The 12,909-nt window shown below is 47.5% G+C and overlaps 1 protein-coding gene across 1 annotated transcript in view; it reads left to right on the top strand.

The window, feature by feature from the left end:
* Positions 1-2,369: 2,369 nt before the first annotated feature.
* cfap57 (cilia and flagella associated protein 57) overlaps positions 2,370-12,909 on the top strand; it is a 13,720-nt gene continuing 3,180 nt past the window's right edge. Inside the window, 10 exon segments of the mRNA XM_060058087.1 lie at positions 2,370-2,876; positions 3,177-3,487; positions 3,903-4,162; positions 10,004-10,286; positions 10,529-10,681; positions 11,040-11,063; positions 11,065-11,121; positions 11,123-11,162; positions 11,165-11,180; positions 12,513-12,816. Of these exon segments, the coding sequence (XP_059914070.1) occupies positions 2,720-2,876; positions 3,177-3,487; positions 3,903-4,162; positions 10,004-10,286; positions 10,529-10,681; positions 11,040-11,063; positions 11,065-11,121; positions 11,123-11,162; positions 11,165-11,180; positions 12,513-12,816 (1,605 nt within the window). The 5' untranslated portion in view covers positions 2,370-2,719.

Raw genomic sequence — 12,909 nt, 5'->3', positions numbered from 1 at the left:
CCTTGCCACCAGGGGGCGGTTGATAGCTGCCATTTCTCCGTCCGTGGGCCGCTGCGCTCCCACATCGCAGCGGGAGGTCAAAAAACATGTGTAAACATGATTTTGTGTTCTATTTTATCTTCATCATTTTCACCAACACATTTTCAAAGTATTTTTTGCTGACGTACATTCCAATCACATGTGCCGTTCACCGGGCTGTGCGTGATTGACAGTGCTCTGCCGATGACAAGAATGTGATTGGAATGTACGTACAAAACTGGGAAACAATTAAATACACTGTTAGAACAGTGCCAGATTTGAAACTCTGCAAATGCGCTGGTGAAATTGTTTGAACTTTAAAAACATGTTTGTGAAAAAAAAAATACTCCGAAAATGTGTTGGTGAATATGAATAAAGAAGAAGATAAAATAGAACACAAAATCAGATTTACACATGTTTGAATTTTTGTTTGAAATTATTTCAGGTTATAATCTATTTTTTCAGTGTTGCAAAACCTTTTTTAAAAGGTGTTGAGTTTTGAAACCCAGACTTACAAGCCGTTGAAACTTTTTTTTTCAGGTTTGAATTATGGCAGGAAACTGGCTCCATAAAGGGGTAAGGGGTGGAAATGGGATGCGGCCTAATTATGGGCACAGCAACTATCCCACGCGATAACGATACAACTGTAGCGTTCCGAGTCAGGTGCCTCTATAAATAGCTGAGCCCCATCGTAGTGGCTGGACTCTTTCACCTCGGTCATACATATGTGCTGCTGAAAATCTAAAAATATTAGAATACAGTGACCTTGATCATGTCCAGCCCAGTGAAGGCTTCAGCCACCACTCGATCTCCTCGTCCTCCTCTACGCCTTCCGACGTGCGCCAGATGCCGTCACCACGGGCACATCGTCCGGCTTAAAGGCCATGCCAGAAAGACGTGTCCGTTTTCTGCTTGCACGTGTTTCAAGTGTGATCACCAGAGAACGAAGATCAGGCCTGTGGAGGAAACGAAGGGGGCCGACCTGAAGAATAGTCGACCCTTAAATTCAGAAGATGGAGTGTTGGACTTGAGCACGACGAGTAGGATGTTTTTATTGTTTATTATCGTCACTATATATTTATAAAGGACTAATGTTCTACATTTGCCTGTTTTTGAAAACCGTGATAAAACGTAGGGGGCCTAGACAATAGAACATATAGGCTATCATTTTATGAAATTACTTTGACACTTTGAAAAATATTGAAGATATGTCCTTTTTTAGATCTAATGGACTATCATGTCATGTGCATTATCGTCTACGGCTTACTGCCTACCTAATTTACCTCAATTTTATCTTTCCCGCAGTCGAAAGAAGAGAGGGGTTTCTGGTCGCGCGCCCAACGGCCCTTTACCCCAACTACCTGGCCGACATGCCGGGCATGTGGACCATCCCTCGCACCCATTACCACAGTTTGGCCTTCCCGATCTATCCACCAATGTGTTCTCCACCGCCACCCCTTGTAAGCACGCATCCCTTGCTAATAACCTGTTGTAGACAGAATAATTTATAGCCAAATAAGTATTTAGACTAAATAATTTGAGTAGGCTAATATTATGCTTATTAACTCAACCTTTGTTGAGATGCATGTCATGCAGGCTGCAGCTATCTTAAATCCTCATAAAACTGCAGGACTAAACCACATTATTTCAATATTATTTCCTTTATTAAAGCCATGCAATAAACGACAATATGTAGAATGAATAGGCCTAGTTGGTAACAATATGCTTTGATTGAGATCCTTAACCGTTCTGTTCTATTGTACTTCTGATCTAAAGATCGACCCAAGGATCTTCTTTGGGCTGGTTCCTCCTGGGCCCTATCAACCTTTTCCAATGCCTACACCCCCTCCCTTCTTCAGACCTCCTTCCTTCACCACCAGCTAATCACTGATTTTGAGCCAATCGAAAATCTATTGTTTTTGTAAGTTTTCTTTGTTTAATGTATCAGTTACATGCAAGGTTATCTGTAACGGTTTCAAATATATAAGTAAGTTCCATATCAAGTTTTTTATAAATGTTTTAAATGCTTCTGAAATTAAACTTTTTTTGAATGTCCGTGTTCGACTTGAGAATACACATTTGCAATACTTTTCTAATCGTCGTACATTTTTTCCACAAACACTTAAACGTATCTGTTTGCCTATACCCTTCTGATGACAAGACTTAAAATCAATTGTTAGTAATACACGATATCAGTTGGCCTCCTAATGTTTATATAATTAACTATAAAATGAACTCAAATGACATGAAAGGCGATTTACATAAACCACATTACATTGTTATTGGATATTTGCTGCCATCAAGTGGCTACAGTGAGTAACATCGGTTCATGTGTACGGTTTCTATGGCGCTGAAGCCTAGTTTGACGTAGCCATGGCAACCTAGATCTGAGTACTACGCGACGTATTATTTTGGAGCCGCTTAAACGTGACCTATTTTATGTTTATAAACTTCTGACCGCAGGCTAAAACACTGAAGTGAACTCCAAGATCGAGGAAAGTTTATATATTTGTTTTAAATGTGCCTAAATTGATTCGCACTGAACGCAAACAGCTGGATGTACGTCCCAATGAATGAAGTTGGCTCGTCGTTATTAGAAAAGTCCAACTTTATTTACCTCTAAAACGCGACAATCTCAGCTGTTAACTACGTTTGTTTACATTTCTATTTTGACAAAGTAGTCTGCGTGTAACAGTAAGACATGGCCACTGTTGTTGCCCAGTCCAATTTCATCTTCGGCTTACGGAAAGGGGTGACCAATAACTTGTGTTTCCTCGACGACCAAACCGTGGTCTTCCCCAGTGGAAACAACTGTATCCGTTACAACATCGACCAGAAATGGCAGAAGTTCATCCCAGGTATGTGTTTAGCTTTTTTAAAGGCTGCAAAACACCATCCTAAATACCTATGAAAACCTTTCGTGTTGTATCTCCTTTTTAAAAAAACGTTTTACATAATATCTTAGGTAATTCATCTTATTACTTTATAAAATCAGTTTTTTGTCTTTATTGCATTGTATCAGTCCCCTTAAAATATTCCTGTCTCTATTGACCCACCGCATTTCATTCAGAGTATTCCAAGTTCTTTTATTGTGGAAGGTTAAAGGACTGTTTAAAACGTGTGCCACAGATGAGATATTCTTTACGTGCTCCCACCAGGCACAGAGAGGAGCCTGGGCTTGCAGGCCATGGCTCTCAGTGCTAACCGCCGCTACCTGGCGGTCTCGGAGAGCGGGGAGAAGCCCACCATCACCGTGTACGACCTCACGCACGAGCAGGGCCGCAAGAGGAAGCTCCTGACCGCCGGCGACGGCCCGGCCGGAGAGTTCCTCTGCATGGCCTTCTCCCCCAACTCCAAGTACCTGGTCGGCCAATCAGGAGGCCCGACCTGGACCCTGGTGTTGTGGCTTTGGGAGAGGCAGAAGGTGCTGGCCACGGTCAGCAGCAGTGATGGGGACCCCGTGAGCCAGGTGAGTCTGTCTCTCTCTCTCTCTCTCTCTCTCTCTCTCTCCCTAACTCCTTTTCTCCCTTTCTCTCTCCCTCTCCCCCCTGTCTCACCCTTCAGTCGCTCTCCCTCTCTCACCCCCTCTCCCTCTCTCTCCCCCCCCCCCCCTCCCTCTTAACATCTAATGTTCAAAGAAACACATACTTGAGGATTACCTAAAAGCTATAAAGACAACAAACATGGAGAACTGTGTTCAACAGTGAGGGTTCTCTTGTGAACTGTGTTCAGCAGTCAGGGTTCTCTTGTGAACTGTGTTCAGCAGTCAGGGTTCTCTTGTGAACTGTGTTCAGCAGTCAGGGTTCTCTTGTGAACTGTGTTCAGCAGTCAGGGTTCTCTTGTGAACTGTGTTCAGCAGTCAGGGTTCTCTTGTGCCCCCCCAGGTGAGCTTCAACCCCCTGGACGACACCCAGTTGTGCGTGAGCGGGCCGGGCCTCGTGTGTCTCCTCAACTACCGCGAGGGCGTCCTGAAGCGGCAGAGCCCGGCCAAGGTGAAGGGCGTGGCCGTGCTGTGCCACGCCTGGGTGTCCGGCACACGCGTGGTCGCCGGCACGGACCAGGGCCGCCTGCTGATGGTCGAGGCTGGGGACCTGCGCTGGGACCTGGACGCCTGGACCAGACCCGCCCAACTGCTGGAGACCAGGTCAGGGGGGGGGGGGGGGGGGTCTCACTCTGATCAACAAGGGTTTGGATCAGTGATCTGATAAAGACTCGTGGATTTTTTGTTTGAAACCCTCGTCTGCAGCAGATTGAAGCCGGTCACATTTCATGCGTCGGGTACGGCCCATGGTTTGCGTCTGGTACGGTTCATGGTTTGCGTCTGGTACGGTCCATGGTTTGCGTCTGGTACGGTTCATGGTTTGCGTTTGGTACGGTTCATGGTTTGCGTCTGGTACTGTCTATGGTTTGCGTCTGGTACGGTTCATGGTTTGCGTCTGGTACGGTTCATGGTTTGCGTCTGGTACGGTTCATGGTTTGCGTCTGGTACGGTCCATGGTTTGCATCTGGTACGGTTCATGGTTTGCGTCTGGTACGGTCCATGGTTTGCGTCTGGTACGGTTCATGGTTTGCGTTTGGTACGGTTCATGGTTTGCGTCTGGTACGGTCCATGGTTTGTGTCTGGTACGGTTCACGGTTTGCGTCTGGTACGGTCCATGGTTTGCGTCTGGTACGGTCCTTGGTTTGCCGCTGGTACGGTCCATGGTTTGCGTCTGGTACGGTTCATGGTTTGTGTCTGGTACGGTCCATGGTTTGCGTCTGGTACGGTCCATGGTTTGCGTCTGGTACGGTTCATGGTTTGCGTCTGGTACGGTCCATGGTTTGCGTCTGGTACGGTTCACGGTTTGCGTCTGGTATGGTCCATGGTTTGCGTCTGGTACGGTTCATGGTTTGCGTCTGGTACGGTCCATGGTTTGCGTCTGGTACGGTTCATGGTTCGCGTCTGGTACGGTCCATGGTTTCCGTCTGGTACGGTTCATGGTTTGCGTCTGGTACGGTCCATGGTTTGCGTCTGGTACGGTCCATGGTTTGCGTCTGGTACGGTTCATGGTTTGGGTCTGGTACGGTCATAGGCGTCGATTACGCCGGGGACGTTGGGGACACGTCCCCACCAGTCTTCGGTTGCTAAGCGACGTCAACGTCTTTTGCAGACTATTTCTCAGCTGATCAACACTACGAATGCTGGTCACAAATAAATTGTAAAAAGACACACCATGTGAAGTTATTTTTTTCGTTTTGGCAAACCGTGTAATAAGTGGGATAATGTATAGAACGTCACCGGTCATTATCGAAAATAAGCCCCTTCTGTCGGGGTAGGTGAGTCAATCTATGAAAAAAAAGGGCAAGGAATTTGCATTCTGGTACCTCTGGACATGCTTACGAACATACAAAAAATCTAGTCAAAAATACACCTCCCAGAAAGGCTTCATTTTCATAATGGCGTCCTAAATGGCGTCCGGGAGCTTAGAATGGCTATATCTCAAATGGAAAATGTTCCAAAAGAATGATTCAACTGATTCCGACAAATCTAGGTAAATCTAACTGCTAGAAAGGCATCATTTTGAAAATGACTGGCTGATGGAATAGGGGAGCGTGGTTCTCGTGCTTGGACTGCGAGAGCAAGACATGTTCCCGTGCTCTGACTGCGGGAACGGACAGGTTCTCGTGCTTGAAATGAAACAATGTTGCAAATTTGTGGGGGAAAAACACAGGTGCTCTCTCTCTCTCTCTCTCTCTCTCTCTCTCTCTCTCTCTCTCTCCGTCTCTCTCTCTCTCTCTCTCTCTCTCTCTCTCTCTCTCTCTCTCTCTCTCTCTCTCTCTCTCTCTCTCTCTCTCTCTCTCTCTCTCTCTCACACACACACACACACACACACACACACACAGTGGAAGGGGGAGTGTCTTCTTTATAACACTTACTCTCCTTCTCATTTTCTGGATTGGATTCGTTCAAACAACAGCCTTTTAAATGCTTCCAAACACTAGATTGACTTACATTGGTGTCAATTAACTGAACCCATTTATTATTATTAGTATTATTATTATTTATTTTGAGGGGTGGTCATTTTACTTTGAGTCAGCTTAGTTTCACTTAGAGAAAAGATTTTGTCCAAGAACTTGCCTTGCTTTATCGCTAGGTTCAAGATGAGTGCATTCAGCGACCAGATCTGTCCCATTTACAAATTGGAAGATGGAAGTGATTTAGTAGAGATTCGTCAGAAGGGTGCTGATGGAATCAATGAAGCTAGTGTTAAGAGAGGTGACAGTATTGTTGTTACTTCGTTAGGAAAACGAAGGACTTTTTTGCTTCGGTATCACTCCTCAAGTAGTCCGTTAACTTTTCAACCCCAGCGTGTTGTTACTGCTGGCATGAAAGTACATCCAGAGTGCCGCAGATTGTACACAAATAGTCAACAGATTTATTTACATTTACAGAAGAAACAGAGCAGTGATTCCAGTACCAATAAAATGACTACTAGGCAGTCTGAGGATTCCATTTAATAACCAAACTCATTGCCTTTTCTGCGGCACAAATGTCCATGAAGGAAGTGCCGACTACAGTTGTGTGAAAACAGACAACTTTGCAAAGTCTATATTGCAAAGCTATGATAAACGAAATGATGAGTGGTCATTGAAAGTCAAATGTAGAATGAATCGAATACTATCGTAGTGATCTGAATGCTGCAGACTGCGTGTATCATAACGCTTGTAGCACACATTTCCGGTGTGACCGTGATGTTCCCACGCAATTTCAGCCTGATTGTCATCCAAAGCGGAGGAAGGCTGGAAGGCCAAAGAATGAGGACCAAGAACAAGCCTTCTCAAAAATGTGTGCTTACTTCGAATTGAATGATGATGGACAGCTGACTGTTCCTGCCCTTAGGTGTAAAATGCAAGAGTGTTTGTCTAATGCTGATTCCATCCCATATGGTAATCAATACCTAAAAACACTGCTGATGCAACGGTATGCGAATAGCATATTTATTGCAGAAGGAGATGGCTTAGATTGTATTGTTACAATAAGAGAGAAAACATCAGACATCCTCAGATCCTACTTCAACAACACAAAACAAAACAGGGATGAACGCTTACCTGAAACAGAAAGGTCTGAGAAGGGACGCTTACTTGAAACAGCCGCAAAACTCATAAAAAGTGACATAATGACAAATGTCCCACCTGTTAATGAGAATCCGACACTCAAGCTCCAAAATGCCCTTGATTATATTCCAAAATCACTCCATATTGTGTTAAAAGCTTTGTTTGTCGGTAATGAGACAGAGCAAAAAATTGCTAGCATTGGCCACGCAATTGTACAAGCAGCCCGACCGCGAGCTGTACTTGCCCCTTTGCAAATTGGCCTTGGAGTGCAAATGCACCATTTAAACCGATCTAGGTTCATTTTAGATAAGTTGAATGAGATGGGATTCTGCTCTTCCTATGCTGAATTGAAGCGAATGCTGCAAATTGTACTGCTCCCAACATGCTTGGTAACGATATTGGACAAAAAAAAAAAACGTCTATCAAGTTTGCTCCTGATCGAACAATTGATTCTGCACTTCTTTTTTAACGTTTCCTGATTGTCTCCCAAACTGGAGAGCTACCATTGGAGGAGGTTATTTGTTACGCCCTCTTTGAAGCTGGAAACATCTTCCGCAAGGCTGATCAACCACAACTTGCACACGCAATCTGTGATCATGCAAGCAATCCTAGATACTGTACCAGAAACAGATTATTATGTTCTTGATGGAGGTTCACTCCTTCACCGAATACCATGGAAGCACGGACAAAGCTATGGTAAAATTGCGCAGTCATATGCAGACTTCCCCATCCAACATTATGGCGCAGCTACCACCATTGTGTTCGATGGCTATGGGGATGGGCCATCCATTAAAGACAACACACATCACAGAAGAGGAAACAATATTCATCCCATTGTCAACTTCACTGCTGAGACAGAGTTCCTGTCAAGAGAACTCTGTCTGAGGAGTTCCTGTCAAGAGATCTGAATAAACAGAGGCTGATCCAAATGATAAGCGATGAACTGAAAGAAAGGGGTTGCACTGTGGTCAATTCAATTGGAGATGCTGATGTAGACATCGTAAGGGCCGCAGTGGAATCATCACTTCTTCACACCACTACGCTGATTGGAGAAGATACAGATCTCCTTGTCTTACTACTTCACTATGCACAGAGAGATAGTAAGGGCGTTTATTTCAGATCAGACAAGTCAAAAGCTGATGGCAGTTTTAAAGTTAATGCCGTAAACAGTGGCGGTTTTAGGTACGGGCGAACCAGGCAGCCGCCCGGGGCGCCATATTTGTGGGGGGCGGCAAATCACATGGGGGGCCCCACGAGCAGTAAAAAAATAAAACGCGCTGCGTAGCGCTTTTCAATGAAGTACACAACATTGTGTGGGGAATTGGTATTTTGGCGCCCCCTCTGGCTGAGGCGCACACCTGCTCGTTGAGAAGGTGCCATGCACAGACGGAATGAAACCCCCACTGAAGTCCGTAGGGTCATGATACAACCCACTCCCTTTTCAATTTGAGATATAGCCATTTCAAGCTCCCCGCCGCCATTTCGAGCGCCATCTTGGAAATGAGGGCTTTCTGGGAGGTATATTTTGGTATACTTTTAGTATGTTATTCAGCACACCAAATGCCACTAGAATCCATTGAAAAACCTTTTGTGTAATTTTTTTTTTTTTTCTTTCATAGATTGACTCACCTAGGGCTTATTTTCCTGCATGGGCCTTCCATGGGCCTTCCTAACCTTCAGCTGTCAATTATTTTTGTTTATTACACGGCTCTTCTCAATGCAGTGGAATGCTCACGTCCAGCATATTTGACCGCTGTCAAGGAAGGGGTTTGAGTGCATGAGTTTTGGTCAGAATGCCTGATGTAGGCTAGTTTTGATGGAATGCGTGTTGTGAATTGAGAACAGCCAGCTCATGATGTGATACAGCGTTCAGCTGTGCAACAAATATTTTTTTCTTATTCAATCGTAACGACTTTTGTAGTGCTGTGTGTAGCCACACGTTTGCCCCTTCTGAACTTAAGCAAGCAGTTAATTTCCTTTCCTAGCTCCTCTTGTTTATGTTGGTAGCTTAGCCATGTCATGTCACGTTGTCAACATTGGATACATGGAGCAGAACATAGTGGGTCATATGCCCGATGCTTTTCGGAAACGTTTTCTTCATAAAACGTGCCAGACAGATTTTGTATACATTTTATTCCTTAGTAATTAGCTACATGGGTATGCGTCTTTCAGAACCTTGCATTTCCGGCACTAAAGAGAGAAAAAAGGGTGCATCCTCATTGGCGCACGCAGCACTTCTGAAAATGCACTTCCAAATGCGTCACTGTCCCCAGCACATTTCAAACCAAACTGACGCCCATGGGTACGGCCCATGGTTTGCGTCTGGTACGGTCCATGGTTTGTGTCTGGTACGGTCCATGGTTTGCATATGGTACGGTCCATGGTTTGTGTCTGGTACGGTCCATGGTTTGCGTCTGGTACGGTTCATGGTTTGCGTCTGGTACGGTCCATGGTTTGCGTCTGGTACGGTCCATGGTTTGCGTCTGGTACGGTCCATGGTTTGCGTCTGGTACGGTTCATGGTTTGCGTCTGGTACGGTTCATGGTTTGAAGAAGTGTCACTTCTTCAAACACTGTTATATGGCAGGGTGATATGACATTGAATTCGTCTTTTGTATGGGCAGCAAGAGTCACACTGTGTCTGTGTTAGAGCAAATAAATTAACAAATATGCCAACACATCGAGGGCAATGGTCCTCCAAGCAACACACAAAGGCAGATGATTCAGAAAAGTAGCTGTTTAACTTAGATTCAGAGATTGATGGTTGAACCACCGGTCCTTACTCTGGATGTAGAACCACATTGTGGATGTTGCATTCCCTACAGCCACAGTAGCATCCACACTATCCCTGGCTTAGCTTCATAGTGCGCTGTCTGTCCGTCCTGGTACAGACACACTGACAACAAGCCGCCAAGAGAAGCCAGAGTGGAGGGAACCGCCGCCTCCTCGAGCGGCGAGGGCCCCGGGACCAGCCCCCCCTGCGGCGAGGGCCCCGGGACCAGCCCCCCCTGCGGCGCGGGCCCCGGGGCCACCCCCCCCAGCGGAGAGGGCCGCGGGGTCACCGCCATCCTGGCCTACTCCAAGGGCTTCATGTGCTCCGTGGGGCCCGGGACCGTCTGCGTGTTTGAGAACACGGAGGAGATGGACAGCTACCGCAAGACCCGGGAGCTCCTGGTGAGACCTCACTCTGAGTAGGGACGTCCATTGAACCGAGCGTTCAAAGTGAATCTGGATTGAAAACATGTCAATAAGTGCATGTGATTCGGTGGATGCGTTGGCCTAGCCCTTTAGGTGCGTCCTCAGCATGGAACCCTAGAGAGGATCACCTTTATATTGTAGTAGCAGGGTATCTCCGCCCTGGTTCTGTCTACTTGCGTGCTACTGCTAATGCCAACGGGGGGTTCCCCCGGCCCCAGATCCCCCCCGACCCGTGCTCCTACGAGCCCGGCCGAGCCCAGCAGCAGCAGGTGGCCACGCTGTGCCTCAGCCCCGGGGAGGATACCCTGGCCCTCAGCACCCTGCAGGGACAGCTCTACGCCATCAACCTGATCTCCACAGAGATCAGCAGGGTATGAAGCACTCAGCCCCGCCCTCCGCCAGCACCACCTCGACCTGTCTGCCGCCATCACCGCCAGCACTAGCACCAACACCACTACCGCCACCTCCAGCATCACCAGCACCTCTACCATCACTACCACCAGCACCAACACCATCCTCTTAATCGTCACAAACTCCCCCACCAACATCACCTCCACCATCAACACCATCTCCACCTCCAGCATAACCACCTCCACCCTCAACCTCACCATGATCACACCACCTTTACCATCATCTTAACCACATCCACCTCCCCCATTACCAACACGTCACCACCATCACCAGCAGGCAAAAGCTTATAAGCATGTGCTGTCTGTGTTCTTCCACTAGGGGGAGCCAGCGCATTTCGAGTTCCCTGTCCAGCTCCTTCCATACCAAGTCCATCACGGGCCTGTCCGTCTGCATCCGCAAGCCCGCTGGTGGCCAGCTGCTCCCTCGACCGCTCGGTCCGCGTCTGAACTACGACACCAAGTAGGAGACCCTGCCGCCTGTACTACAGTAGGAGACCCTACCGCCTGTACTACAGTAGGAGACCCTACCGCCTGTACTACAGTAGGAGACCCTACCCGCCTGTACTACAGTAGGAGACCCTACCGCCTGTACTACAGTAGGATGACTGGTGCTGTGTGTAACATAACTAAACTAAATGGATATGCAAGATATACTGTGTAACTGAATTGATCCATAAGCCGATGGGATAACAGCTTGGTTGGTTTATTACTTAAATGAAATTGAGTTTTTGGTGTGATACAATTTTTTTTTATACATTTTCACGTTTTTTGTTATGATGAAACAAATGTTTAAAAAACAACCAATTAAAAGTTATCTTGCTAATGATCCTTTTCCTTGGTTCTCTCTGGTTCTCTCTGTTTCTCTCTGGTTCCCTCTGGTTCTCTCTGGTTCTCTCTGGTTCTCTCTGGCTCCCTCTGGTTCTCTCTGGTTCCCTCTGGCTCCCTCTGGTTCTCTCTGGCTCCCTCTGGTTCTCTCTGGTTCTCTCCTGTTCCCTCTGGCTCCCTCTGGTTCTCCCTGGTTCTCTCTGGTTCTCTCTGACTCCCTCTGGTTCCATCTGGTTCTCTCTGGTTCCATCTGGTTCTCTCTGGTTCTCTCTGGCTCCCTCTGGTTCTCACTGGTTCCCTCTGGTTCTCTCTGACTCCCTCTGGTTCTCTCTGGTTCTCTCTGGTTCCATCTGGTTCTCTCTGGTTCTCCTCTGGCTCCCTCTGGTTCTCACTGGTCCCTCTGGTTCTCTCTGACTCCTCTGGTTCTCTCTGGTTCTCTCTGGTTCCCTCTGGCTCCCTCTGGCTCCCTCTGTTTTCTCTCTGGTTCCCTCTGCCTCCCTCTGGTTCTCTCTGGTTCTCTTCTGTTTCTCCCTCTGGTTCTCTTGGTTCTCTCTGGCTCCCTCTGGTTCTCTCTGGTTCCCTCTGGCTCCCTCTGGTTCTCTCTGGCTCCCTCTGGTTCTCTCTGGTTCTCTCCTGTTCCCTCTGGCTCCCTCTGGTTCTCTCTGGTTCTCTCTGACTCCCTCTGGTTCCATCTGGTTCTCTCTGGTTCATCTGGTTCTCTCTGGTCTCTCTGGCTCCATCTGGTTCTCACTGGTTCCCTCTGGTTCTCTCTGACTCCCTCTGGTTCTCTCTGGTTCTCTCTGGTTCCCTCTGGCTCCCTCTGGTTCTCACTGGTTCCCTCTGGTTCTCTCTGACTCCCTCTGGTTCTCTCTGGTTCTCTCTGGTTCCCTCTGGCTCCCTCTGGTTCTCTCTGGTTCCCTCTGCCTCCCTCTGGACCCCCGGGGCTCTTCTCCTGGGTCCCCCTCAGTGTGCTGGAGCTCTACAAGGAGTTCCAGGAGGAGGCCCTCAGCGTGTCTCTGCACCCCTCCGGCCTCTTCCTGCTGGTGGGGTTCACCGACAAGCTGAGGGTGATGAACCTGCTGATCGACGACATCCGCACCGTCAAGGAGTTCACCCTGCGGGGCTGCCCAGAGGTGAGGGCATGTGGGGGTGCATCTGTGTGCTTCTGTGTGGGTGTGTTTGTGTGTGTGTGTGTGTGTGTGTGTGTGTGTGTGTGTGTGTGTGTGTGTGTGTGTGTGTGTGTGTGTGTGTGTGTGTGTGTGTGGTGTGTGGTGTGTGGGATATAAGCCACAAAGCAGGTGAATGTAGTACTTACTTTAAGTCTCAATTGTTTTTTCTCTCTCTCTCTCTCTCTCTCTCTCTCT

This window comes from Gadus macrocephalus, chromosome 8 (assembly GCF_031168955.1).
Source record: "Gadus macrocephalus chromosome 8, ASM3116895v1".
In the NCBI taxonomy this organism is placed as follows: Eukaryota; Metazoa; Chordata; class Actinopteri; order Gadiformes; family Gadidae; genus Gadus; species Gadus macrocephalus.
Note: the sequence above shows the minus strand (reverse complement) of the source record. Positions and strands in the feature narration are given on the sequence as shown.